This window comes from Aotus nancymaae, unplaced genomic scaffold (assembly GCF_030222135.1).
Source record: "Aotus nancymaae isolate 86718 unplaced genomic scaffold, 86718_ANA_hifiasm-v0.15.2.pri h1tg000040l, whole genome shotgun sequence".
Lineage (NCBI taxonomy): Eukaryota > Metazoa > Chordata > Mammalia > Primates > Aotidae > Aotus > Aotus nancymaae.
In genome coordinates, this window is record NW_026988454.1 from 35,172,546 (window position 1) to 35,198,405 (window position 25,860).

At 38.7% G+C, this 25,860-nt stretch overlaps 1 protein-coding gene across 1 annotated transcript in view; it reads left to right on the forward strand.

Annotated features, from left to right (window-relative positions):
* Positions 1-570: 570 nt before the first annotated feature.
* Positions 571-25,860, forward strand: part of MOXD1 (monooxygenase DBH like 1) — a 108,818-nt gene continuing 83,528 nt past the window's right edge. The window contains exons 1-2 of the mRNA XM_012474526.3: positions 571-882; positions 24,876-25,022. Coding sequence (XP_012329949.2) covers positions 619-882; positions 24,876-25,022 — 411 coding nt within the window. The 5' untranslated portion in view covers positions 571-618. The remainder of the gene's footprint in view (positions 883-24,875; positions 25,023-25,860) is intronic.

Consider the following 25,860-nt stretch of genomic DNA (forward strand, 5'->3'; position numbering starts at 1 on the left):
AGGGACCTTACTGGAAACAAAGGCTCTGGAAAGCAACGGATACAGGCATGTGAAGGCTACCCTGGACGGGGGCTTTCTCTCCATCGCACCCCAGACTACCCCTTTTGCTCACTCAATTACCCCCCTCCAAGCTAAACTTGCCCTCTCTCGTCAATTTCCATTCTTTTCCCGGGAACGTCTGGCCCACTTTCCGCAGAGCTCACGCTCTTCCCGCTCTAGGAATTCTCTGGCCCTCCTCCTTTTCCCTCTGCCTCTGGCCCCCTTTTCTCCTCTCTTGGCGTCTGCCTCCTCCCTTTCTTTCCAGGAAGCCCCTCGCTTTCCTTCCCACCCAGCCCCGACCTCGGGGACCAAGTCAGGGGGCGGGGAAGCAGGTGGATACGAGGGAAGGGCCGGGCAGTGTGGGAGTTGGCAGGGCCGGGACCCGACGGGACGGAACGGGACGGGGCGCGCCCTGCCGGCCGCCCGGGGCAGGGAGAGCGGGTCCTGCCCCTCCCGGGCGGGCGCGCGTCCGGCCCGAGGGGCGGTCCCTGGGCTCCCGCTCGCCGCCGCCGCTCCTCGTCCTGCTCCTTGCTCCCCAGCGGCGGGAGCCGGGTGCCGGCGGGCAGGAGGCGCCCAAGGATGTGCTGCTGGCCGCTGCTCCTGCTGTGGGGGCTGCTCCCTGGGGCGGCGGCGGGGGGCTTGGGCAGGACCTACCCGCACTGGACCCTCCTCGACTCGGAGGGCAAGTACTGGCTGGGCTGGGACCAGCGGGGCAGCCAGATCGCCTTCCGCCTCCAGGTGCGCACCGCCGGATACGTGGGCTTCGGCTTCTCGCCCACCGGGGCCATGGCGTCGGCCGACATTGTCGTGGGCGGGGTGGCCCACGGGCGGCCCTACCTCCAGGTAAGCGCGTCTCCTCCCGGAGCCCACTCGGCAGAGCCCAGTCCCGTCCCAACCCCAGCGGCGCAGGTGCGGGGCGTCCCCGGGGCCAGCAGCTCGGTCTCGCCTGGCGCACCTCCGAGCCCCCGGCCGGGCTCACTCTCACCTTCGCGGGCAGCGCCTGCGCTCCCCGAGCCGCCGAAGGCGCGCGGAGGTTGGGCGCCCCGGGAAGCCTATCACGCGTGACCCCAGGCAGGTTTCCTTCTTTGAACACTTTCCTGTCCCCAGCGCCCCACTTAAGAGACACCCCCCTACCCCTGCCTACACACCTGCAACGCATCCCCCTTTGACAGGAAGGGAGAAGGACCTCGGCTTTGGCTTTGCTGACCTAACGGGACAGCTCTCAGAGGAGGGAGGGGACAGAGCGCTTTAGTACTTCGCGGACTTGCTGTCTAGGAGTGGGAATCTCAGAACTTTCCAAATAGTGGCTATTTTGGAGCCCCCAGGCGCGGGGCTGCTAACAGCTACACCATTCTCCAGAAGAAGGTCCCTAAGAATCGCCTAGGGACTTTGCTATTCCGAGAGCTGTTCAGGAAGCCACATTTAGAGACTAAAATCGAAGGTCCCGTGCAAAATCTCCTGTGAAGTGGCAAAACTTTCGCTTACTTTAATAACCAACAAAGTTAATTTGACCGCTGCTGATTTGCTTTGAAGGAGCCTAAGTAACCACCTTGCCTGTTCATAGGTGGCGCCTTACTAAATAGAAAAAGGAGAAAAAGATTGTGAGATGACCAAAATGATTAGGTGGTTGGGTTTCCTGGACATCCTTGTTTAATCGTGACCAACGTTTGGATGGCGGTGAATGTACATGCTTTGTTGCTTATAAATTTACATCCAAACATACTGACCTTTGCAAAAAGTCTTTTGATCCAGATGAAAACTCCTAATTGCTCTGGCATTGCATTAAGGCTTTGATAGTATTAAAATCAGTGTTCTCGGTGGATTTAGAGTGCATTTCTTAGTGATTTTATCCCTAACTTCTCAGTTCGATTGCCACACCGTTTAGACTGAGATATGCCATCAAATTTGAACCCTGATTCTGGCACTGAGCCGTTAACTCTGGCAGGAAATAAAGTGACAACAATAAAAAGTTCAAAACCACTCTATTATCTATTTTTTCACAAATTAATCGTTTCTTCCCCGAAAGAAGTAATTTTGCAACTCCAGTAAAATAAAGTTTTATGAGGATTGCATTCTGCTGCAATCACTGGTGTATAAATTTTCTCCTGGTGCAGCCTCTCAGACATTGACTTTATGAACCAAGGATTTGACCACAAACGCAGGCCTCACGAGGGGAATGACTTATTCTTCTGTTATGTAAAGTAGACAGTCCCTTATTTGAATACCTATTTGAGCCAACGTTTTTTAAAAATAGAAATTTTAACTGTTTGTTTAGGGTGAGGAGTATAGCATACCTTTTAACTATCCTTGCATGTTCTGCAAAAGGGAGCATGAGAGCTCTTACTAGTTAATATTAAAATGGGACACACTTTGAATGTTAACTCCATGTTATTTTCCCCCAAAGAGTAGCATTTCTAGAAAGCCCACCCAATTGTATGTCAGATGAAAGGCCATGAGTAGAATTCTGATTCAACGTGCCATAATAGGCCCACCACAAGGATAAACTTGGTTAAACTGCAGTGTTTTCACCCTGTTGGTGAAAGATTGCATAAGACTTAATTAAGTACTCATTAGATTGATTTTGAAACATAGAAATTTTCTTAAAGTAATTAGCGAATACACATCCCTATGAGATAAATTATGAATGGCTGCATTCCCAATATGTTTAAGGAGCAATAAATAGGATTCCCCCTTCATTTTCATTCCTATGAAAACAAAATTATTTTTACATGTAAACGATGATCATTTTCTTATTTGGCTGACATATTTTTACCTTTCCATTTCCATAAACATTGTACTCGTTTTAGGGCATATAAAACGCATTAAAATTATGCTATTCAATTAAACGGAAAGACAGTTTACTTAAAATCTGTTTAATAAGATGAAATACACCAAATACTATAAATGAAAGAAATAAATCAATTTCAGTTTTTATCATCCAGGCTGAATAATTCCATTTTCCAGTACTCAAAATTCAGTCTTCTCTCTAGAAACTATTTAAGATTCTTCATACACTAGTGTGAGAAAGGTATTTTCAGTAACTATACCAAAAAGTAAATAGTATTCTTTTTTCTTTTTTTTTTTTCAGACAGAGTCTCACTCTGTCGCCCAGGCTGGAGTGCATTGGCACGATCTTGGCTCATGGCAACCTCCACCTCCTGGATTCAAGCGATTCTCGTGCCTCAGCCTCCCAAGTGGCTAGGATTACAGGCGCTGGCCACCACACCCAGCTAATCTTTGTATTTTAGTAGAGACGAGGTTTCAGCATGTTGGCCAGGCCGGTCTCAAACTCCTGACCTCAGGTGATCCACCCTCCTCGGCTTCCCAAAGTGCTGGGATTACAAGTGTCAGCCACCGTGCTTGGCCATAAATAGGATTCTTAAATGTAGCATATGTGATTCTATTTGTAGAATTTATATTTTGTGTAATTTTGCTCCTGGTGAGAACAACATTTATGTAGAACAATGACACAAAAATAATTGGCTCCTGGGGCATCAATATATGCGTAGCAGCCACTGAGAGCTGGACGGAGAGTGATACCAGGGTGTATAATAATAACCTAAGTTGCTATCCTAGTCACCTCATCATGTGGCTTTTTTGCATATTTTATTTTGCCCTTTTAAATTTCATTGTAAACTAAGACTTCACGTTTTAAAAATTATTCTGATTTTTATTTTCCCAATTATATTAAACTCTTCTTTTCAAAAGGGTGTTAACTCCTTGAGAACTATGTAAGTGTACATTTTTATCAATCAGGTAGAGAATCGTTGGCTTACTGTCACAAGCCCAAATGTCTGTAGATGTCAGGAAAGAAATCTAAGAGTGACTGGAGGCCATTAACTTAAGTGAAACAGGCTAGATGCAGAAAGATAATTACTGCATGTTCTCATTTATAAGTGGGAGATAAAAAAATGTGTACACAAGGATGTGGAGTGTGGAATGATAGACGATGGAGACTCAAAAGGGTGAGAGAGTGGGAAGCTGTGGAGGAATAGAAATTACTTATTTGGTACAATGTATGTTGTTTGGATGATGGATACACTAAAAGCCCTGACTTCACCACTATGCAATCTCTGTGTGAAAAGAATCTGCACTTGTAGCCCATACATTTATACAAATTAAAAAATGAGGAAAAAAGAGTGATGGGAGCTTGAATGGAACAGGCAGGATGTAATGTAACAGTGAGGAGATGGCGCTGAGGGAACCAGGGGTTTTGTGAGCAAATTACTGTTATAAGGGAATATAAATCCAGCATTGCCAGATCTCCTGTTTGTTCTATTTTTTTTTTTTTTTTTGAGAGAAGACAAAAAATTAGATTCTCTGTACTCTTTTCTCTCTTTCTCTCTCTCTGTTTGTATAAAAATATTCAAATTACTAAATACTGGCAACAATTCAACCATCGTATAGTGTGCCTGCACACACACTCACATACAATTTCAGTTGGGATATATCTCACAGACAGTCTAATCTGAGACTCAGAGAGAAAGGCTAATATTAATAAAGAATCAACCCAAATAATGAAAATTCATGAAAGGGAGACAGGCAAGTCCCATTTCTTTTTAGGCCAGTTCTATTCTATGCCAGGAAATGGGTCCAGCATTGGGGGTCTTGCCCATTGTTTTGGCTGGCTGTTCTTGTGTAACAAACCATCCCTTACAGAGTAGCCTAGCACAATGACAGCGTTTCTTTTGCTCATAAGTCTGAAATTTGGTGAGGACAGCTCCAAAGTGGGTGGTTGGAAGAATATGAAGTCTTGTTCCCTTGAAGTTATGGCTGGCAGTTGATGTTGGCTCTTGGTAGGGACCTTGCCTGGTGCTGTGGTAGGATCAGAACCTCTCTGTGTGGCTGCTTGACTTCATCACAGCATAGTGGTAGGTACCAAGAGGGAACCAAGAGGCCAGGAGGAAACCGTATTGCCTTTCATGACTTGGTCTTCCACTGTGGTCACAAACCCACTAGATTCAAGAGGGAATGCAGACTATCTGAACATCACATTGGAAAGACAGTCACATGGGAATTCAGCAGTGAAGCCCCAAGTCTTGGACTTTCTATACTGGGAGAGACTTTTTATTACTGATTCAATTTCATTACTCATTGTTGGTTTATTCAGGTTTTTTAATTCTTCCTGATTCAGTCTTCATAGGTTGTATGAGTCAAGGAATTTATCTATTTCCTTTAGGTTTTCTAGTTTGTGAGTGTATAATAGTCCCTGATAATCTGTTCGTAATAGTCCCTGATAATCTGCTGTATTTCTTTGGTATCAGTTATAGTTGTCTCCTTTTTCATTTTTGATTTTGTTTATTTGGGTATTCTCTATTTTTCTTGGTTATTCTAGCAAGTGGTTCATCAAGTTTGTTGATCTTTTCAAAAAACTAACTTCATTTTGTTGATCCTTTGTATTTTTTTGTCTCTGTTTTGTTTAGTTTTGCTCTGATCTTTATTATTTCTTTTCTTCTACTAATTTTGGGTGTGGTTTTTCTTGTTTTTCTAGTTTGTTGAGGTGAATTATTTGATTGTTTATTTGAAATTTTTCTACTTTTTGATGTAGGTGCTTGCTGCTATAAACTTGCCTCTTAGCACTGCTTTTACTGTACCCCGTAAGTTTTGGTATATTATGTTTCCATTCTATTTAAGATTTTTTAAAATTTCCTCTTTAATTTCTTCCTTGATCCAGTGGTTATTCAGGAATATGTTGTTTAATTTTCATGTATTTGCAGTTTCCAAAGTTCCTCTTGTTATTGATTTCCAGTTTTATTTCATTGTGATTTGAGAAGATACTTGATATGAATTAGTTTTTTAAAAAATTTATTGAGACTTGTTTTCTGTCCTAACATGTGGGCATTTCCTGGGAAATGTATCACGTGCTGATGAGAGGAATGCATATTCTGTAGCTGTTGGATGAAATGTTCTGTAAATGTCTGTTAGGTTCATTTAGTCTAATGTGCAATTTAAATCTAATGTTTGTTTGTTATTTTCCATTTAGATGATCTGTCTAATGCTGAGAGTGGGGTGTTAAAGTTCTTGTTACTCTGTTGGAGTCTGTCACTTCCTTTAGATCTAATAATAATTGCTTTATGGATTTTGGTGTTTTGGTGTTGAGTGCATATATATTTAGAATTGTTGTGTTTCTAAATACATATGCAGCTCTTGCTGAGTTGATCCCTTTATCATTACATAATAACTTTCTTTGTCACTTTTTAGTGTTTTTTACTTAAAGTATGTTTTACCTGATATAAGCATAGTCACTCTTGCTCACTTTTGATTTTTGTTTGTATGGAATTTCTTTTCCATCCTTTAATTTCAGTTAATACGTGGCTTTACAGGTGAGATTAGTATGGTAAGCAGTGCATTGTCAGGTCATATTTCTGAATCCATTCAGCCAGTCTGTATTTTTAAGTGAAAATTTTAATTTGTTTACATTCCAGTTTATTATTGATGTGTGAGTTCTTATTCCTCTTATTTTATTAATTGATTTCTAGTTGTTTTGTGTATCCTTTGTCCCTTTCTTACTCTCTTATTTTTCATCATTGTGGTTTTGTGGTTTTCTGTAGTGGTAACAACATTCTAGTCTTTTCAATCTTGTGTATTTGCTCTAGTCGTTTTTAAATTTCATGTATCTTCATGATGTTAGATATGGTTCTTTCACTTTTGGGTGTAGAACTCCCTTGGCACTTCTTGTGGGTCTGGTTTAGTGGTGATAAACTTCCTCAGCTTTTGCTTGTCTGGGAAAGACTTCATTTATCCTTCGTTTTATAAAGAATAACTTTTCTGGGTATGGCATCCTTGGTTGGCAGTGTTTTTTTCTTTCAGAACTTTGAATATATCAGCTTATTTCTTCCTGACCTATAAGGTTTCTGCTCTTAGTCTAGTCTGATAGGGGTACCTTTATAAGAAACTCTATGCTTTTCTCTTGATTTTTATGAGTTTTCTCTGTGTCTTTGACTTCGATATTTTGACTTTAATGTGCTGAGCAGAAGAACTTTTTAAATTGTATCTATTTGGAGACCCCTAAGCCTCTTGTTTCTGGATGTCTAAGTTTTTTGCAAGACTTGGGAAGTTTTTATCTATTGTTTTGTTAAATAGGTTTTCTAACCCTTTCATTTTCTCTTCACTGTCTCAGATCCTAATTCAAATATTTGGTCACTTTATAATGTCCTGGGTGTCATATAGGCTTTGCTCATTCTTTTTTATCTTTTTTATTTTTGTCTGAGTTATTTCAAAAGACCTGTCTTCAAGTTCTGAGATTCTTTCTTTTGCTTCATCTAGTCTATTGCCGAAGTTTTAGAATGTCTTTTGTATTTAGTTCAATGAATTCTTCAGCTGTAGAATTTCTGTTTGGTTCTTTTTTATGACATCTGTCTCTTTGATAAATTTCTCATTTATTTCCTGAGTTCCTTTTCTGGTTTCTTTGCATTATTTCTCAGTATTCTGTTGTATCTTACCTAGCTTCTTTAAAATAAATATTTTGAATTATTTTTGGGGGAAGATTTTTAAAATTTCTTTTTGATGAGAATCTGTTGCTGGAGAATTATTGTGTGCCTTTGGAGATATCATATTTCCTTATTTTTACATGTTTCTTGTGTCCTTACATTGATAATCTGTGCATCTGAGGTAGCAGTTGCTCCAATTTTTTCAATTTGCTTTCATAGGGGAAGACATTTCTTGAAGATGTATCTATGGTGTTGGCTGGGTAGGGCACTTTGGCCTTGACTTTAGGTGTGGGCAGTTGTATAGTCTCTGTATAATTTTTCCAGCTGTAAATAGTGTAAGTGGTGTCTGCAATTTCCTCAGTGGTTTAGGGTGTGATTATTAGTGGAGGTTGTGGTGAAGTTTTGCTGGGAACTAGGACATTAGGTGGGCCAGTCTTTGGGCATCAGTAGTGGCAGCAGTGGGTTGACCACTAGCCTGTCCAGGTCCTGGGAATGTCATGGTGGGCCAGGATGATGGGCAGGTTATCATGCCCCTGGGTAGCAGGTGTGCTGTGGGCAGTGGAAGTTGCTCTGGTGGGACAGCTTTCTGGAACCCAAGTGGTCAGTGCTGGTGTTGGTGATGTCCGTGATGAACTGGGCAGACCAGCCCCCAGTCCTACAAATGGCACATGAAAATGTACAACTGCCTTTTTGTTGGGGTGGCAGGGTCACTTCCAGTGGCTCCTGTCTCAGCCTGACAGTGGTGTCTGTGAGTAATGAGTGTCAGTTGGGCTCCAGGGATATGGAGGTGCAGGGGCTCTTAGGCCCCAAGGCAGGACACATTTTGGCAGAAGCAGGGCTTTCATAATGTCACTGTGCTGCAGCTGCTTAGGACTTGGGGTTTGCAAGACTCAGCATGAGCTTCCTCTCTAGCATAATGCCGTCGCATGATCTCCAGGAGGTTCTCTATGTTAGTCTCAGGGCCTGTGAGAGTCAAGGGGCTCTCCTATGGCTAGCATTGTAGAATTCTGTGGCAGGAATGTGGACCACTTGGTGTCTCTCACTTACCCTTTCCTCACATTAAAGAGCCTCCCTGGGCTCCCAGCTGATCCCAGCCAAGCCGGCTTCCTTGCTTCCCTCTCATTCCTTGCTTTCAGTGATTCCATCACTTCTCTGTTGAATTCCGGCATTCTCTCTCAGATGATCTATTCAAAACGTGATTATCTCATTGCTATTTCAGCTCCTCTCCCTGGAAAAGGTGAGTACCTTCAGATGCATGTAGTCAGGCATCTTGAAGCTTCCCTACAACCACTTTTGAGTACCTGTCTACATGCATCCATTCTCTCTTGGCACTACTGAAATTGGGGGCAATCTTTACGTATTCTCCTTTCCTTTTCCCACCCCCTGCTCTCTGACACACACACACACACACACACACACACACACACACACACACTCCACTCACAAGGAGTTAGAAGCAGCTGGTAATTTTTTAATTGTCCTTCTATTCCATACCCTCTCCACCCTAGAAAAAGACTTTTGAATCTCAGCAACCGTATATTTTTCAGTGGTTGCCAATCACTAATTCAGGGTTAGATCCAATAAGACTACTTCCAGAGGGCAGTGTGACATTTACTTGCAGACTTGTGGAGTTACAAAATCTACTAAAAAATACAAAAATTAGCCAGGTGTGGTGGTGGGCGCCTGTAATCCCAGCTGCTTGGGAGGCTGAGGTAGGGAGAGTTGCTTGAACCTGGGAGGCGGAAGTTGCAGTGAGTCGAGATCACGCCACTGCACTCCAGCCTAGGTGACACAGTGAGACTCCATCTCGGGGGAAAACAAATCAGATTTTACTTAAGGCCACAGACCCTGTAAAACTATATCCAGGGACCTGGCATATGGAAATTTGTGCTGCCCATTTTAACCTTTCTGACTCTATCTGGAGATATTTTCTCAAAGAGGATATTAACAGATATGATCAAAATGGGAAAGAAAAGAGAAATGTGGTTGTAAAGTGAAGCCTATCTCAGCGTCATCTATTGGATAAATTGTTCTGGAGCAGCTCAAGCTTGTGGAAACATTTCCCTTGGATGCTGCCGAGGTCAGTTTCTACACTGTCTTTAACAGAAGTGCCAGGGGTGAGGTGGGAAGCCATCTCCTTTTGCACTGGCTTTTCAGAACCTCACTATTTTGTCTCAGTGAATCAGTTCAACTTTCATTGCCCTGATGAATTCATGTCCTTTCCTTGTTCTGTGCCCCTTTTTGACACATAGCAACTCCATCCCCTCCCGAATCATTTAGCAAGTGAGTGCCCATTTGAGGCAAGTAATGTAGCTGATGAATGCTAAGTTTGTGTGAATTAGAGAAGAGAGCAACAGTGTTGGATATGCCTGTTGAATTTGCACAAAAATTGATTCACCCTTCTTATGGGGGTATAAATCGCCGGTGAATGGAGGCTGAAACATACGTTGTCATTTCTTACAGGCTTGCTTGCTTGTCTCAAAAACTGAGGCCTTCTGTGATGCGAAGTGTCTTCAGCAGCAGGATAATTGCTGCTGGGCCACTCGCTGAGGAAGTGCTTAGAACTGATTTGGAAATCACAGAAAACAGTGAGCATTCTTTGTGGTTAACATGTGCTTCTTTTAAGTGCACCCCAGCCAACGGCAACAAAGAAATGTTTGGAAAGCAAATTGAAAGGCTGTAAGGGAAAGATGAAGAGAGCGTACAATCCGGACACAGCTCAGCTGGTGCTTTGTTGAGAAATATTTATAAGTCTTCGGATTATGCCCCCCAATTTCCAGACAATGCAGGGACCTCTGCAAGCATCATGCTTTGCGCATTAGTAATAAGGACACATGCTCCAGAGTAATGCTGGAACACAGGTTGATGCTCTTCAGCTGTATGCTTCTCCCTGGCAGAGCAGATGATTTCATACTTAGCCTGAGGAAACAGGCAGCCCTAAGAGCCAAGGAAACAATGCACCTGAATTGACGAACGAAGTTCAAGGCTTTAGGCAACTGATGGCATATTTCTGGAGGGCTGGAAGGAGAGGCAAGAGTAGAAAGTGAACGGTGGTTTATTGATTTTTCAATTGTAATACAGGTTACTGGCGAAAAGGGTGAATTTATTACACATTGTCATGTTTCTGCAAGTATTTGATTCATATGTAATACAAAAAAACTGTGCCTATGGATGACTCACAATGCTTTTTATTGTAACTTAAAAAAAATTGGTGAAGAACTTTTAAGCAGGAAAAACATTTCTCCAGGAAGCTTCTTCTAAATCTATTTCTTTTTAACTTGTTAAATTTCAGTAGAAAAAAAAGCTGTTCATAAGGGCACCATATAGCATATATGCAAAAATGTCAGCAAAAATAATTTCAAAGGATAATTTTTATTAACTGTAAGCTAGGGATTATATATCTGAGTATCATACAAGTAATGTACAGATCAGATTCAATTTATTATGAAGGTCTGCCTTATTCATCTAATTTAGCCAAACATTGTAAGAAAGTCTTGACACCATTCTTGCTTTTTGAGCTAAATGTTGTTAATGTTTTGTGTATTTACTCCCTGCCTCTTAAGAGCTCATACCTTGGTTGATTCCTCTCAAACCTCCCACTCTTCCTTGCCTCTCCCCGCAGTGTTTCAGGTGAAAAAACTAAATCTTAGGTAACTATTAAATGGCTTATTGGAGGCCATACAGATCAGTAGCCTGGATTTATTTCCTCTGTGTCCTCCTTCTTCTCCTGAAAGCAAACTGAAAATTAACAAAAACATATGTTAATTTTCCTCCTAAACAGTGAAAGAACAGTTATAATCAGATACATTTTAAACAGATTGATAAAATGAAATCATATCATTTCTCTTATTGCTTTTATTCCACTATAAATGGCACACTTACACATTTCCATATGATTTTTATGGTTTTTCATTCGTCATATGCCATATGTTGTGATAAGTCTTTACTGTGTGTTCTCATGTAATTCTCGTGATAGTCCCATGAGGTCGATATCTTATTTCCCTCATTTTGTGGGGTTCCAGGTCACACCGCATGGCAATCGTCTGTGGCTGTTATATGGCTACTTCAGTAAAATACTCAGAATGTTGGAATGTTCATTTACTGAATATGTACTGAATGTGTATTGAACACTTATAGGTGCTGGGGACACAACACTGAATGAGATAAAACCATTGGTATTATGGAGCTCGTATTGTGGTGGGCGGGTAGCAGTAAACAAATAAGCAAGAGAAACATCAGAAAGCGCGAAGTGCTGTGCAGATAATGAAAACGGAGTGATGTGATAAGCAGTGTGTCTGTGTGGCTATTTGAGATCAGGGTGCTGATACTCAAAACATGAACGAAAACAAGTGTCCCAAGTTTTGAAGGTTGTCTTTCGACGTTAACCATAGTGTGTACAATTCAAAACATTATATACTACGAAGAAGATCATCTGGCATGGGCATCAAAGAACTCAGTACACCTTGAATACAGGAAACTACCAACCTGGGGAAAATATAATTAATGTTTTTTCAAATGTGTCTGAACCGCATGAGCTCTCTCTTCTATTTCTGTGGCATTGTTACACAGATGCTTATAATAATTTAGGGACTGAGACAGCAATTGTTGAACTGAGGGTAGAGGTGTGTTTCAGAATATTCTGAACTAGGAACTTTTCTTTCATCCTCATAGCCGCCTCCCATTCCTACACACCTTTTGTCAACTGGTATCAGCTGCTGTATTTCTAAGCAACAGGAATAATTGCACACATACACAGTTTAAAATTTAACAGTTGTGTGTGGTCACAGGGCATCAAAGCAACGTTATTTTGTCTCATTAGTAAATGAAAGTCCCAGGTAATTCTGAGCTTGTATTTAAGCCAAGAGAAGTGTTCTCCAAAATCTTTGTTAGAATTAGCAGTGACAAAACGGACCCCGTTTTGATTCTGAAAAAATTTCCAGCATCTTTCCGGTTATGTAAATAGATATCCTTTCCCTTTCCTCTCCATTCTCCAAGGTTACTAATAAGCAGTGAAATGCCCGCAAGCTATAGTTGCAGAAGGGAGAAGGAGGAAGAGTAGCAGCAGTGGTGGATAATTAGTATCTTATTAGAGTATGGAGGAACATTTGCAAGTCGATGACTGTGTCAATGCTGCCACATCTTCTGGAGGTACCAAGAACAATTCCATGTGCTTGGCAGATATTCAAGAAATATCAAGCAGGATATCTTCTAGACAGGGTGTGAGTCCCAGCACTGCTGCTACTTATTCGTTGTGTGGTCCTTGGAGAACTCCTTAACCTAAGTGACAGTTTCCTTCTGTGAAGAAGGGAGATCACATTTAACTCATGGGCTTTTGTGAGGATTAAATGAAATAGGCATGTTAAGCTCTTAGTAGAGTATGTGACACACTGAAAATACTCAATAAATACGAGATATTATAATGAATCCATTGCTTGGTGTAATGAGAGAATGGTCAGAAGACCACATGAAGACAAATATTCCAGCTTTTTAACTTAAGGAAAGGGTCTGCACTGAATGTATACAAGGGAGAGACTATAGTACTTTTTGAAAGAAATTTGAAGTCAAACTTTAAGGAATTGGTTTGTGAACATCTTGCAATCATTAATGACTAGAGACCAGCATGGTTTCAGTACACACAGACTATACAAGATGGCATTTTCTTTTGCATTTGATTTGCTGGACCTGTAGATTATGGTATTAAGTATAGGTACATCTGAGTGATAGTAAGGTATGTTTGCAGGGTTTCTCATTATATCCTTGTAGAGGATGCACTAAAAAGTTGAATTAGTTATAATCATTAATATTTAAAACCCATACCCCAAACTTTTTTTTTTGAGACAGAGTTTCGCTCTTTTGCCAGGCTGGAGTGCAGTGGCGCGATCTTGGCTGACTGCAACTTCTGCCCCACTGGGTTCAAATGATTCTCCTGCCTCAGCCTCCCGAGTAGCTGGGATTACAGGCTTGTGCCACCACACCCAGCTAATTTTTGTATTTTTAGTAGAGACAGGGTTTTGCCACGTTGGCCAGGCTGGTCTCAAATTGCTCACCTCAAGTGATCCACCCGTCTCGGCCTCCCGAAGTTCTGGGATTACAGGCATGAGCTACTGCGTCCAGCCCCAAACTCATTATTAGTAGACTGTGTACGTTAGGTTACCTAATGAGGACTTAAAAGATAGTGATATTCTAAAATAATCATAGGAAACTAAAGGTTAAAAATTCACTGAGGGTACAAGTAAATAAAGTTCAACTACTCTTAAAAATGATCTGTATATGTACAAAGTATAAAACTGTACTTAACTGGAATTCATATGAAAAAGCTCTAAATATTAGTTCATATCGTATTAGCTTAATGCAATATGGCTGCTAAACAGATAAATGCAATGTTAGCCTATAAATTGTACTGTTCACATCAAGGGAAGTAATATTGACATATCATCCTGTCTTAGGCTCACCACACCAGAAGACTCCTTCTGGAAATAGCTTTTAATGGACAAGTGGATAACTGGAGCATATCAAAGAATTGCATGATGAGTGAAACCTTGGAAAATCTGAGTACCTGAGGAATGAAAAACAGCTGAGAATATTTTGCTTGCATAAAGAACAATAAGAGAGACATAATCATTGTCTTTAGTAGTGGACGGTCTTGCTCAGGAAAGGTGGATTAGTTCCTACTTATTAAGCCCCCAGAGAAAGAAAAGAAGACCCAATAAATATACATTAAAGAGTACAATAATGTAACTTACTACAAGGAATACGTTTCTCATAATCAGAGGTATTAAATTTGAGTGGATTGCCTTGTAAGATTGTGAGGTCATGAGCATTATCACTGGAAGTATTGAATACCGTGTGATCATTTCTTAAAATATTTTTGAGACAAATTCTGCTTTGGTGGGAACTGGGATTACGTATCTTTCAGCTTATCTTCCAACTTATGCGTGATGCTAAAATTACTTTGCATTTACACTTTCAGGTTATTCAAGAAATGAATAAAAGGGAAGACATCAGCAACTATAACACTATCTATATTATTTTTTCACCTGCCTCAAGAAGTTCATCTGGTATCTGGATAGATGTGCACTGAATCATTACAATGGTTATGAGAGAATTTCGTCTCTTTTCCAGTTATTAATTTCAGTATATTGGCTGGGTGCAGTGGTTCACACCTGTAATCCCAGCACTTTGGGAGGCCAAGGCAGGCAGATCACTTGAGGTCAGGAGTTCAAGAGTTTGAGACCAGCCTGGGCAACATGGTAAAACCCTGCCTCTACTAGTAATACAAAAATTAGTTGGGCATGGTGGCACGCACCTGTAATCTCAGTTACTCAGGAGGCTGAGGCATGAGAATCGCTTGAACCTGGAAGGCAGAGGTTGCAGTGAGCCAAGATCATGCCACTGCACTTCAGCCTGGGCAATAGAGTGAAACTGTGTCTCAAATAATAATAATAATTTCAGTATATTTTGAATCTCTGTAGTTGTTGTGTATAAGTTTTGAAATCTGAAAAAAATCATAAAAAGAAGGAAAAGAATGTTTTATGACTGGTATATATTCAAAAGAAGGTGGGGGGCTTAAAAAGCAAAGCTGAATGTGACGTTTCTGAGGTCCCGAGCCCCTCCTCTGGTGGTGACTTACTTTGATCCTAGAACAGTCTATATGTTCTCTGCCTCCTGGCCTTCCCTTTAGGTAGGCATCTTAAGCTTAACCTGACTTACCTCCAACCTGCTTCCTTCCCAGGCTTCCCCATCTCTACAAATGGCAATTCTTGTTAGCTCCAGTCAAAAATTAGGGGCCATCCTTGTTTCTGCTCCTTCCTTCACCCAATATATAAAACCCATCTTCAAGTTTTATTGACTCTTCCTTGAAACTAAATCTAACACATGCCCATCTCTCTCCAGTGTTACAGCTACTCAAGCTTGAACCTGCAGGACCACTGCCAGCTCCTAAGTGTCTTCCAGCCACCACTCCTATTCCTTCTCATTCTTCACATGGAAGCCACAGAATTATAGATAGAGATATAGATATACATATACATTATGCTGCTTGCTGTTTATAGCTTCCTACAATAGCATGTACATTATCACAGTGTTTGGGGCCTCATCTGATCCCTGCTGACCTCGTGGACCCCTTTGGGCGCTGTAATTCAGTCCCATGGGCTTTTGTTGCTTCATCACACTGGATAACCCAACCTCCTGTCCAGGCCCTTTTCAACAGCTATTCTCTCTTCCTGGAAACTACTGTCTCTACACTTTTCATGACTGGTTCCTAATTGTGGAAGGAAGAAAGGAAGGAAAGAAGGGAGAGAGGGAGGGAGGGAGGGAGGGAAGAAGAGAGGGAGGGAGGGATGGATAAAAGAAATAACCAGTTTTATCTTCAAAATTTATTCCTTGCCTGAAATGGACATGATCAGTTAAAAGAAAAGATTGAAAGGGAGAGGGAGGTAGGAAGGGAGGGAGGAAGGAAGGAAATAAGGAAGGAAGGAAGGGAGGAAGGGAAAGATAAAGGAAAGAACAGTTTTATCTTCAAAATTTATTCCTTGCATAAAATGGACATGACCAGTTAAAAGAAAAGATTGAAAGGGAGGGAGGGAGGGAGGGAGGAAAGAAGGAAGGAAAGAAGGAAGGAAGGAAAGAAGGAAGGAAGGAAAGAAGGAAGGAAAGAAGGAAGGAAGGAAGGGAAGGATAAAGGAAAGAACCAGTTTTATCTTCACAATTTATTCCTTGCATAAAATGGACATGACCAGTTAAAAGAAAAGATTGAAAGGGAGGGAGGGAGGAAAGAAGGAAGGAAGAAAAGAAGGAAGGAAGGGAAGGATAAAGGAAAGAACCAGTTTTACCTTCAAATTTTATTCCTTGCATAAAATGCACATGGACCAGTTAAAAGAAGTCATCTAAGTTTTTGTTTTGAGACAGAGTCTCACTCTGTCACCCAGCTGGAGTGCAATGACATGATCTTGGCTCACTGCAATTTCCCCCTCCTGGGTTCAAGCGATTTTCCTGCCTCAGCCTCCCGAGTAGCTGGGATTACAGGCACCCACCACCATGCCTCGCTAATTTTTGCTGATTTTTGTATTTTTGGTAGAGACGGGATTTCACCATGCTGGCCAGCCTGGCCTCAAACTCCTGACCTCAAGTAATCTTCCTGCCTTGGCCTCCCAAAGTGTTGGGATTACAGGCATGAGCCACTGCACCCAGCCATCATCTAAATTTTTTAAAAATTAAGGTGTTGGGATAGGATGAAGGCAAAGTGGTATCTTATTTGAATGGTATAGTCTGAAATTGTTTTTTCCACTGAAATATATTATTCTAAGTGAAGAGTCAAAATTTTGATTTTATTCTGTGTCTTTGATGATTTTATAATTATAGCAAGGTATCGCATTATCCTACCTGACAACTGAAATGAGACATTTGGCATGAGATGAAATTCAGGATGTGTTTTTAGAAGGTGGCACTTAAAGAACAAACAGGTTGCTCAGGTGGGCCTCTTTCTCATTGGATCACTGGCTATAGGGTTTAAATTTTGGGATTTTGATAGGCATTTAACAGATCCCTTATTAGACATAGATAGTCCCAGTTTTATCTGAAGTGGTTTCTAAAAGGTAAGCCCCTTCTATTTTGACATTCCACTTCAATTTCTAAGATTAGTGAAGAAATAAATTATTAAGATCAGCTTATATTGAACTCTGAAGATTGTGTTTATATAATTTGTTTATACAATTCTATGATTTTTTAGGATCAAAGATTCCCTTTAACACAAAATATTTATTATTATGCTATTAATATTATTAAACCACCATAACACTTATTATAGAAATTGATATTATAAACAAATGTTTGAACTAATGAGGCTTTTAAGATTTAGAAAAAGAAGAAAACTACAAGCACCTGTTGAAGAAAATGATGACAGATGGTAACATTTTTCTCAAGAATCTCCCAGCAGCTGTGCTTACATTCAGTTTTCTAAGCTCAACCAAGGTCTATTCATATCTTTTATTACACTAGTAAGAGTTTTCACTTCCTCCTGTGTAACATAGCACCAGTCAAAGATTTTATCTGAGAGAAAAATAGACTGACAATGAGAGAACCAATTTAACATCTGCGTCATCATGCTTTTAAATAAGAGGTCCATAGCAAGATTTTTGGTATATGTTATCTCAGTTTGAAAGTGACAGTAAATACTCATGCTTTCATGCTAAATAATAGATAACTTCCTCTCAGCTTCTGATGGCAATTTATGTTATTGGTGCTACAGAGCTTTTGAAACCTCAAGTATATATTTCATTTGTTTTTTTAAAGCATGAAGTGTTCAAAAGAGAAAATACCTTGTGACGACATGTTTCAGGAGTAATATTCTATGGTACAACTGAAAATTAGCTTTATGATTGGAATTGAATTATTAACTCATATTTTCAAGTATAACATTTTTATCTAAAAATGTATGAACAAGCTAAATACATAATCAGTATCATAATCCACGATAAAAACAAAAAAGTCATGCCTCAATGATTCATATTGAAGCTGATCTTAATCAAAGTGTTTGAATTAGAATATGACTGAGATCCACATAAAGCCATTCATATAGAATAACATTACCTCAAATAAATTTCACTTTCCAGATCATTAATACTGTATAAGTGTGAGAATGACTTCTGTATATCAGCTTTTTAGTTACACTTTAAAAACATCTATGTTTTTGTTCTTAAATTCTTACAAAATTTCTGCAGAATCATGATTCTCTGAATCCTCTCTCTCCTTCTTGCCTACACAAAGTCCAATTTTAATGATTCTTAATTAGAGTTACTTTTATCAATATTGTATATTTATGATATAGATGATATATTAAATACATATACAATTAACTTTTTATAATGATTGTGGCATCAGGCTATGACAAAAGAGTGCACAGTGATCAGTATTTCTATTTTTATTTTTAAAATCCTGGAATATAAAGCACCACAGGAAGATGGCTGAGGAATGGCCTTTACCATGAGTGCATAATAGAGCTGCATTTGATACTATTCGCTAAATAAAATAAGGAGTGGGTGAGGATGTTATTGGTTCTAATTCTAAAGATGAAATCAGATGTAGTAAAAATGATCTGGGAAGTTTTCTTAAACGTCTCCTAAGTACTATATCGTATGGTTTTGTGAATCAACTTCTAAGTGACTTTAACTGTATTCGAACTCTTAATTGGTCGATGTTTTACTATGTTTGTTTCATTCTCTAGCATATTTTTTTAGAGAATGATAGTAACACAATAACCTATCCATTGATTATCCACTTGAATAACATTTATCCCTTTGTCAGACTGTCAGGAAACTTGAATTCATTGAACACTTGTTTTCAGGTTTAGCCAATCTAAATCTTAAGACTGATGGTTTTATTGCTAACTGTTCTTTCAGGGGCTTGCTTTCTTTTTCTGCCTCTATTTCCCTCTTTTCTTTTCTGCTTTTCTTCCTCCAGGCAAGAATAGTTAAATGCTATGAAATTTAGGACCCAGAATTTTTTTTTTTGTCTTTTTCTCTTCTTTTACTTCACGTAATTGTGCTTTTAAGATTGTCCAATAGTCCACTTTTATTGTATAATATTGACAGCATTAAGACTATGTTTGATTACAGTCTGAGTATTTTCTTAATACAGACAGAATAAATAAGGTACTACTGGGGAATACTTTGGTCCCATTAAGTTAAACTATTTGTATACCACAAAGCTGTGAATAACAGATGATGGGTTCTTATGTTCTTATCTTTTATTTTCAAAATTATCTCCTTATGTAGATTTAACAAAAAAGAAAGGCAGGATGCTCCTTTTCAAAGTGTATGCATGTATTTAACGAGAATCTTCAACATGCCAGTCACTGTGTTGTGTACTGAGGATATAAATTAACATTAGAAAACCTTCTGAAACATGGCGTCTCCCTCTAGATGTATTCTTTTTCTTATTTATTTAAAATAGGTAGGGGATTATCTCCTTGTGTAAAAGGATTTTAAATAGTTGTTGCATGTATAAACTCTTTTTTTCTAAATACTAATGTCAGTTTCCTAAGATTCATGTGCATGTAGGGGCTAAAAGGTCACAACAACATTCCCAGATTTCTGTGCCAGATGTGTATGTGTGGCAATCATGCAGACCCAAAGTCATTCTAGCATCTGGTTAAACACATTCCATACCCTGTCTTAACCATATGTAAATAGAATTAAGATTGGATGGGAAAATAATTGTCTCCCCCACCTTTGTTTCTGTTCCATTGACAATGTAAATAAGTATTCTAAGGCACAAATTTATAACTGAATTACTAAGATTAACTTCTGAATTCTAGGCAATTATCATATATTGAAAAGATCAGGCAATGCCTAGAATAGATTGCATGCTACACAGGAATGTAAATAGAGGAATAGGGATTCAGAGAGGGAACCATCACTTCCGGTTGAAATGATCCAAGAAAACTTCATAGGGGAAATAGAATCACGTGCCTTAGCGGGAAAAAGAGATTCAGTAAGTGGAGTTAGTGGAGAGGATGGATTTCTTCGTTGAATGAAGAGAGTAGGGGGATAGGGAAGAAGAATGTGAACAGAAGCAAAGAGCTGAGAAAAGGCAGAGTAATTGAAGGGGACAATGAGTATAGGTCCTGTGGTGAGATTGATAATAGGTAACCTGGAAAGCCAGGTTAGACTTGATGTGAGGAAACCTGGACTCTAAATTATCGACTTTGTATGAAATACTGTTGAATAAAATGCAGTGACACACTGAGAGCGATTTTCAAGGAAGACCATGACAGAGTATGTAAATGATAGCATGTGGGAGATAGGAGAAGTCGAAATGAAATAGAACTAAAAGGCGGGTTAGTTTTTAAAGGAAGACTTGAGAGAAGCAGGGGCTATGTGTGGAGGTGTGAGTCATAGGAAAGAAGTTAAAGAAAACTACAGGCCAAGTGTGGTGGCTTACACTTGTAATCCCAGAACTTTGGGAGGCTGAGGCAGGCAGATCACTTGAGCTCAAGAGTTTGAGACCAGCCTGGGCAACATGGTAAAAACCAGTCTCTACAAAAAATAAAACTGAACCCAGGAAGATGAGGCTGCAGTGAGCTGTGATTGTACCACTGCACTCCAGCCTGGATGACAAAGTAAGACCCTGTCTCAAGAAAGAAAAGAGAAAGACTACAGTTTTGAATTTAGATAACTAGGAGAATGGCAGTATAATTAAAGAAATTCAGAAATACTAGTCTTCCAGGTAAAAGATGAATACAATTTTGGATCTATTGCATTTGAAATGACAGTAAGACTTCCAAGTGAAAAAGACTTTTGGATATGTGATACTGAATAAAGGTGAAGATTTGTAACTATTGGAGCAGATGTGATTCCCAAATGATGAAATATGAAGACAGAAATAAAATTTTAAAGACAGAACTTTGAAGTCCTTAGTTAGGGAATGGGAGGTGAAAATATAGCCGAGGAATAACAGAAATAAACTCTTCAAGGTGGACAACCACTACAAACCTGTAGTGCTTTCCACGTGGAGAATGTGCCTTGTCTTGTTTCCAGGACTTACTTGTACCTAAACTTAGGGGGAAGAATTCAGTCTCTTACCATTAAGTATGTTACCTGTAGGTTTTTTATAGGTGCCTAGGGTTGAAGAAGTGCCCTTCTATTGCTAGTTTACTGAAGATTTTGCAGTGAATGAATGTTATCAACTTTTTTCTGCATTTATTGAGTTCGTCATATGGTTTTTCTTTTTTAGACTTTTGATGTGCTAAGTTGTATTGACTGATTTTCTGTTGTTAAGATGACTCTGCACGGTCATGCTATATTATCCTTTTTTTTTATGTTGCTGACTTCTATTTGCTAAGAAATATTTCTATTTCTATTTTTAAGGAAATATACATCTAGGTCCATGAGAGATAATGATCTGTAATTTTTTTGGTAGTGTCCTTAATTTTGGTAACAAAGTAATGCTGTTATAAACAAAATGAGTTAGGAAGTGCTCTGTCCTCTTTCATTTTCTAGTAGAATTTGTGAACAATTGGCATTTGTGAACAATCTTTCTTAAATATTTGGTAAAATTCCAAGTGAAAGCATTTTGGCCTACAATTTTCTTAGGAAGGTTTTTACCCATGAGGACTGTTCAGAGTACCTCTGTTTTTCTGAATGACTTTGGCTGGATTTTGTCTTGTAAGGACTTTGTTTCTCATCTAAAGTATCCAATTATTTGGCTTCAAGGTAACCATAATATTAACCTTTTAGTGTCTGTAGGATCTATTGTGATGTTTCTCCATTTCAGTTACATCTATTTTCTGTTTATTCCATCTTCTTTTTATTTTTTCCTCTTTCTGCTTTCATTTACAATCAGTATTTTATTTTGATTCCATATAGTAGATATTTTTTAGGATAGAAAGAATGAAAATGGGAGCTCTCATGTATTATAACTGAAATTCTCTCAATAAACTGAGATGTGTGATCATAAGCTAAGGATGGGGAAATGTCGGAATCTTGCATAGAGAAGGTTTAGAATATTTTGTTTTGGGAGATGTCTTTGGAAAATAGCAAGAGATTAACATGGATTTCCAGCCATCAGTGAGGGCCCAGCTGCAGTAAACATGTTAAATAATAATATTATTTGAAAAGCTAAGGCATATTATAATCAAATCTAAGATCTGCCTCCAAATAGGACCTAAAAGTTGGAAAATGTGAAAAAAAAATTTTTTTTGAGACGGAGTTTTGCTCTTGTCACCTAGGTTGGAGTGCAGTTGCACAAACTCGGCTCACTGCAACCTCTACCTCCCAGGTTTAAGCAATCCTCCTGCCTCAGCCTCCCGAGTACCTGGGATTACAGGCACCTGGCACCATGCCTGGCTAGTTTTTGTATATTTAGTAGAGACGGGGTTTCGCCATGTTGGCCAGGCTGGTCTCGAACTCCTGACCTCAAGTGATCCACCCACCTCAGCCTCCCAAAGTGCTGGGATTACAGGCGTGAGCCACCATACCCAGCCTGTGAAAAAATTATAGTGGAATTACAGTGGTGGCTACGTTAGTTCACATTTAAATTTTATTTAAAATAAGATCCAACCATATTTTCCTTCAGAAAGGTTGAAGATATGAGCTTCTTTTAGACAATTGCATTTTCCCGACAGTCCAGAACTTTGAAGTAATTGGTGGCTGTCTTTTCTAAATATTAGGCACTCACCTGATTACACAGGGCAGATGGCGCAAGGAGTCATCAACATAAGTTGAGTGAAATTTCTGTCATTTTCTAATAACTAAGTGATCTGAAAAGCCAGAAAAATGTGGAATAGCCAAAAGGAGTTGGTATTGTTGAGTGGAAATAGAATGAGTGGAAAACTGGCAAATCAGCTGCATAGTTTGTGGAAATAATGGTTTTGGAAACTTATTTGCAAGACTAGGATAATTATTCTACTCTTTGTACTGATTACTGTTTGTATTGTATTGCAAAAACTGATTGCTTGGATCATGTAATGAAATATGAGTTCAGGGAAAAGGCACACTTAACTGTTCTAAATTTCTCTTTGTCTACAGACACTATTTCATTTACATATTGTAAAATCTGTGATGAAAAATGGGAAAATCACAAACTCACAGGAGTATTTCATTTAAATTGCTTTCACAATTGCAATCCAGTTCTCAAAATAAGAATTTTGACAAACCTCAACTTTGGCAGAAGAAAAGTAACATTTTATTTGAAAAACTGACATAGTTTCTGTAGACAGAAAAAATAAACAAAAATATACATACCCATCCTATTCCAGCAGTGGCCACTACACTGTAGAAGGGTGAAAAAGGATCCAGACTCTGGGGCCAGAGTACCAGGGTTTGAATCCTGCCTTTCCGTTTGCCAGCTGTAAATCCTGGGCAAGTTGCTTAACTTCTTTGTGCTTTGATGTCTTCATCTGTAAAATGGAAAAATAGTTTTATCTAATAGATTTGATTTGAAGATTAGATTAGCTAATACATGTAACAGGTGTAAACAGGGCTTGGTGAATATAAGAAGCTGTAGTAGTTATTGTTAACCGTTGTGAAGAAAGGTGAGTTAGACTCTGCATTGCCAATAATTTGGGGTTTTAACATATTAAAGAAAATCTAGATCTGGTACTCTGGATGTGAAATGTATGCACATTTGATAATTACCATACAAAGGTGCTAGGAAGAAAAATGCCAAATGCCATCTATTTTAGTATGACTTTTATAGACACTGTGAGGTTTTATCTTGTATATTGCGTTTTCTCAGTCAAACATCGCAATCAATTCTTCAAATACAATTTTACTGTTAGTAAAAGGAATTATAATTATGTTTCAGCATAATTATGTTTCTAAATCAAAGGTACAATTTCTCAAAAATAAAATATCATTAAGTACTGGAAAACCAGTAAGGCAGTAATTAAGGCAAATTTTATGTCTTTCATAATTGACAAAAGTTAATACTGTGGTTTTGATGACTCAACAAAGTAGGCGATTGTTAAAAGGCATAAGAAGATCTTTTGAGGATAAAACCAAACTATGGTGCAAAAGAGAAGACATTAATATCAAATGGGCACTAACCATGGTGGGCAGTTATGCCCCCGCCCATACTAGCTCATTTGTTTATTTTTCAAAATGTATAAAATAGGTATATATTATCCCCATTTTACGAATATTAAAATTAAAGCTTTCAGAGTTTTACTTCAACAGTTCTTCAAGGCTGTTTAAGAGTACAGCTGGGGTCACATCCTAGTCATTTTCTTGCAAAGCCTATGTTCTCTCCACTGAACTGGTCTGGCTCTCAGAAGTGATATGTACACCACCGAACAAGTTTAGTACAAAAATTATGGCTAATCCCCAAAAACAAAACTTTCCTAGTTTTTCAATATCATCTAATTCAACTGGTTTCTTTTCTTTGCATATTTTCTATTGCATTTCATTTTAATAAGGATATGCCATAAAAAGTCATACTGAAACAGCCTATAAGCCGCACTTGCCCATGGATCTCTTTGCTCTTATGATTGGTGAAGTGGGGCTCCAACAGGAGTTGTAATGGAAAGAGTGATGACCTTAGGGCTGGTTCTGGCTTTGCTGCTAACTGGTGATATCACTTTGCGGTAAAACATTTCATAGTGCTATTGTCCCTCTTTTAAGTTTTACAAGGAAGGAAAGGCACACAATGGTATCAAATGTTACTTCATTCCATCTCTTGATGCTCTATGATGTTATCAGTCTACACTATGTTTTCCTGAAAGGCCAGAAGTTCAAAGATGAACTAGTTTCCCAGGGACCTGATTCCCCAGTTGGAGTACTCCATCCCCTTGGAAATTCTCGGCATTTATAAAATAACTCTAGATAACAAGATTTTATTTTTATAGGTCCTATAAATTCATTTCTCTCTGTATTTAGGTATCCTGATTTTTCTTTCCCATATTTTCCACAGGATTATTTCACAAATGCAAATAGAGAATTGAAAAAAGATGCTCAGCAAGATTACCATCTAGAATATGCCATGGAAAATAGTACACACACAATAATTGAATTTACCAGAGAACTGCATACATGTGACATAAATGACAAGAGTATAACGGTAAGGCATCTGTGAGTGAATTCATGCACGAATAAATTGTATATTTATACCTGTGAATCACTTTAAAGAATAAGAGAAGCGAGTCATATAGTCTTTTTTGGAATATTTTTGAAATGTTTTTTAGAAGCCAAAAAAGTATAAGACTTCAAATTTCAATAAAATCAATTTTTGTATGAGTTTAACATTTTGAAGATCTCATTAAAATTTGTATGATTTAGTGTAAATACATTTTAGTTTCTTCTCTATAAAGTTTGAAAATATACAACAGATAAATGCTTGAAGAAATGTATTACACAAGAGAGAATTGTGAATCTGAACATTAGGATATAATTCTTCTGATTTGTAATGGACTCATCTTTGTAAATTTCTAAAATTAAGATGAATGGTGGCTGATTATAATTGCCTAGTGGCATATTATATGAGATTTCTTATTTTCAGACTTCATGCAAAAATTAATATCTTTATGTACATGCAAATTAAATATTTGGAAGATGTGTACTACTTCAGATATTTCCATGAATTGTTTGGATTGATTTTATTTTGTATAGACCAATATAATTACCTTTTACTGTTTGGTAAATCAAAGCTTCAACAGTGGGAATGTAAAAAATATGAAGCAGTTCCGATTAACATTCAGCATAAAGAGTAAAAGAGGCAAAAAAAAAAAACCACATGTGAAAGAGGCATTACTTTTTATGCAGTATGCAGTGCAATTATACTTTAATTGGAATAATAATTACAGTCATTTGACTTATTAAGGAAGAATATAGCAAAGAGAACATTTAAAATAAATAGCTTTTGCTTTATTATTTATTTTCAAAGTTTTTATTACAAAGAT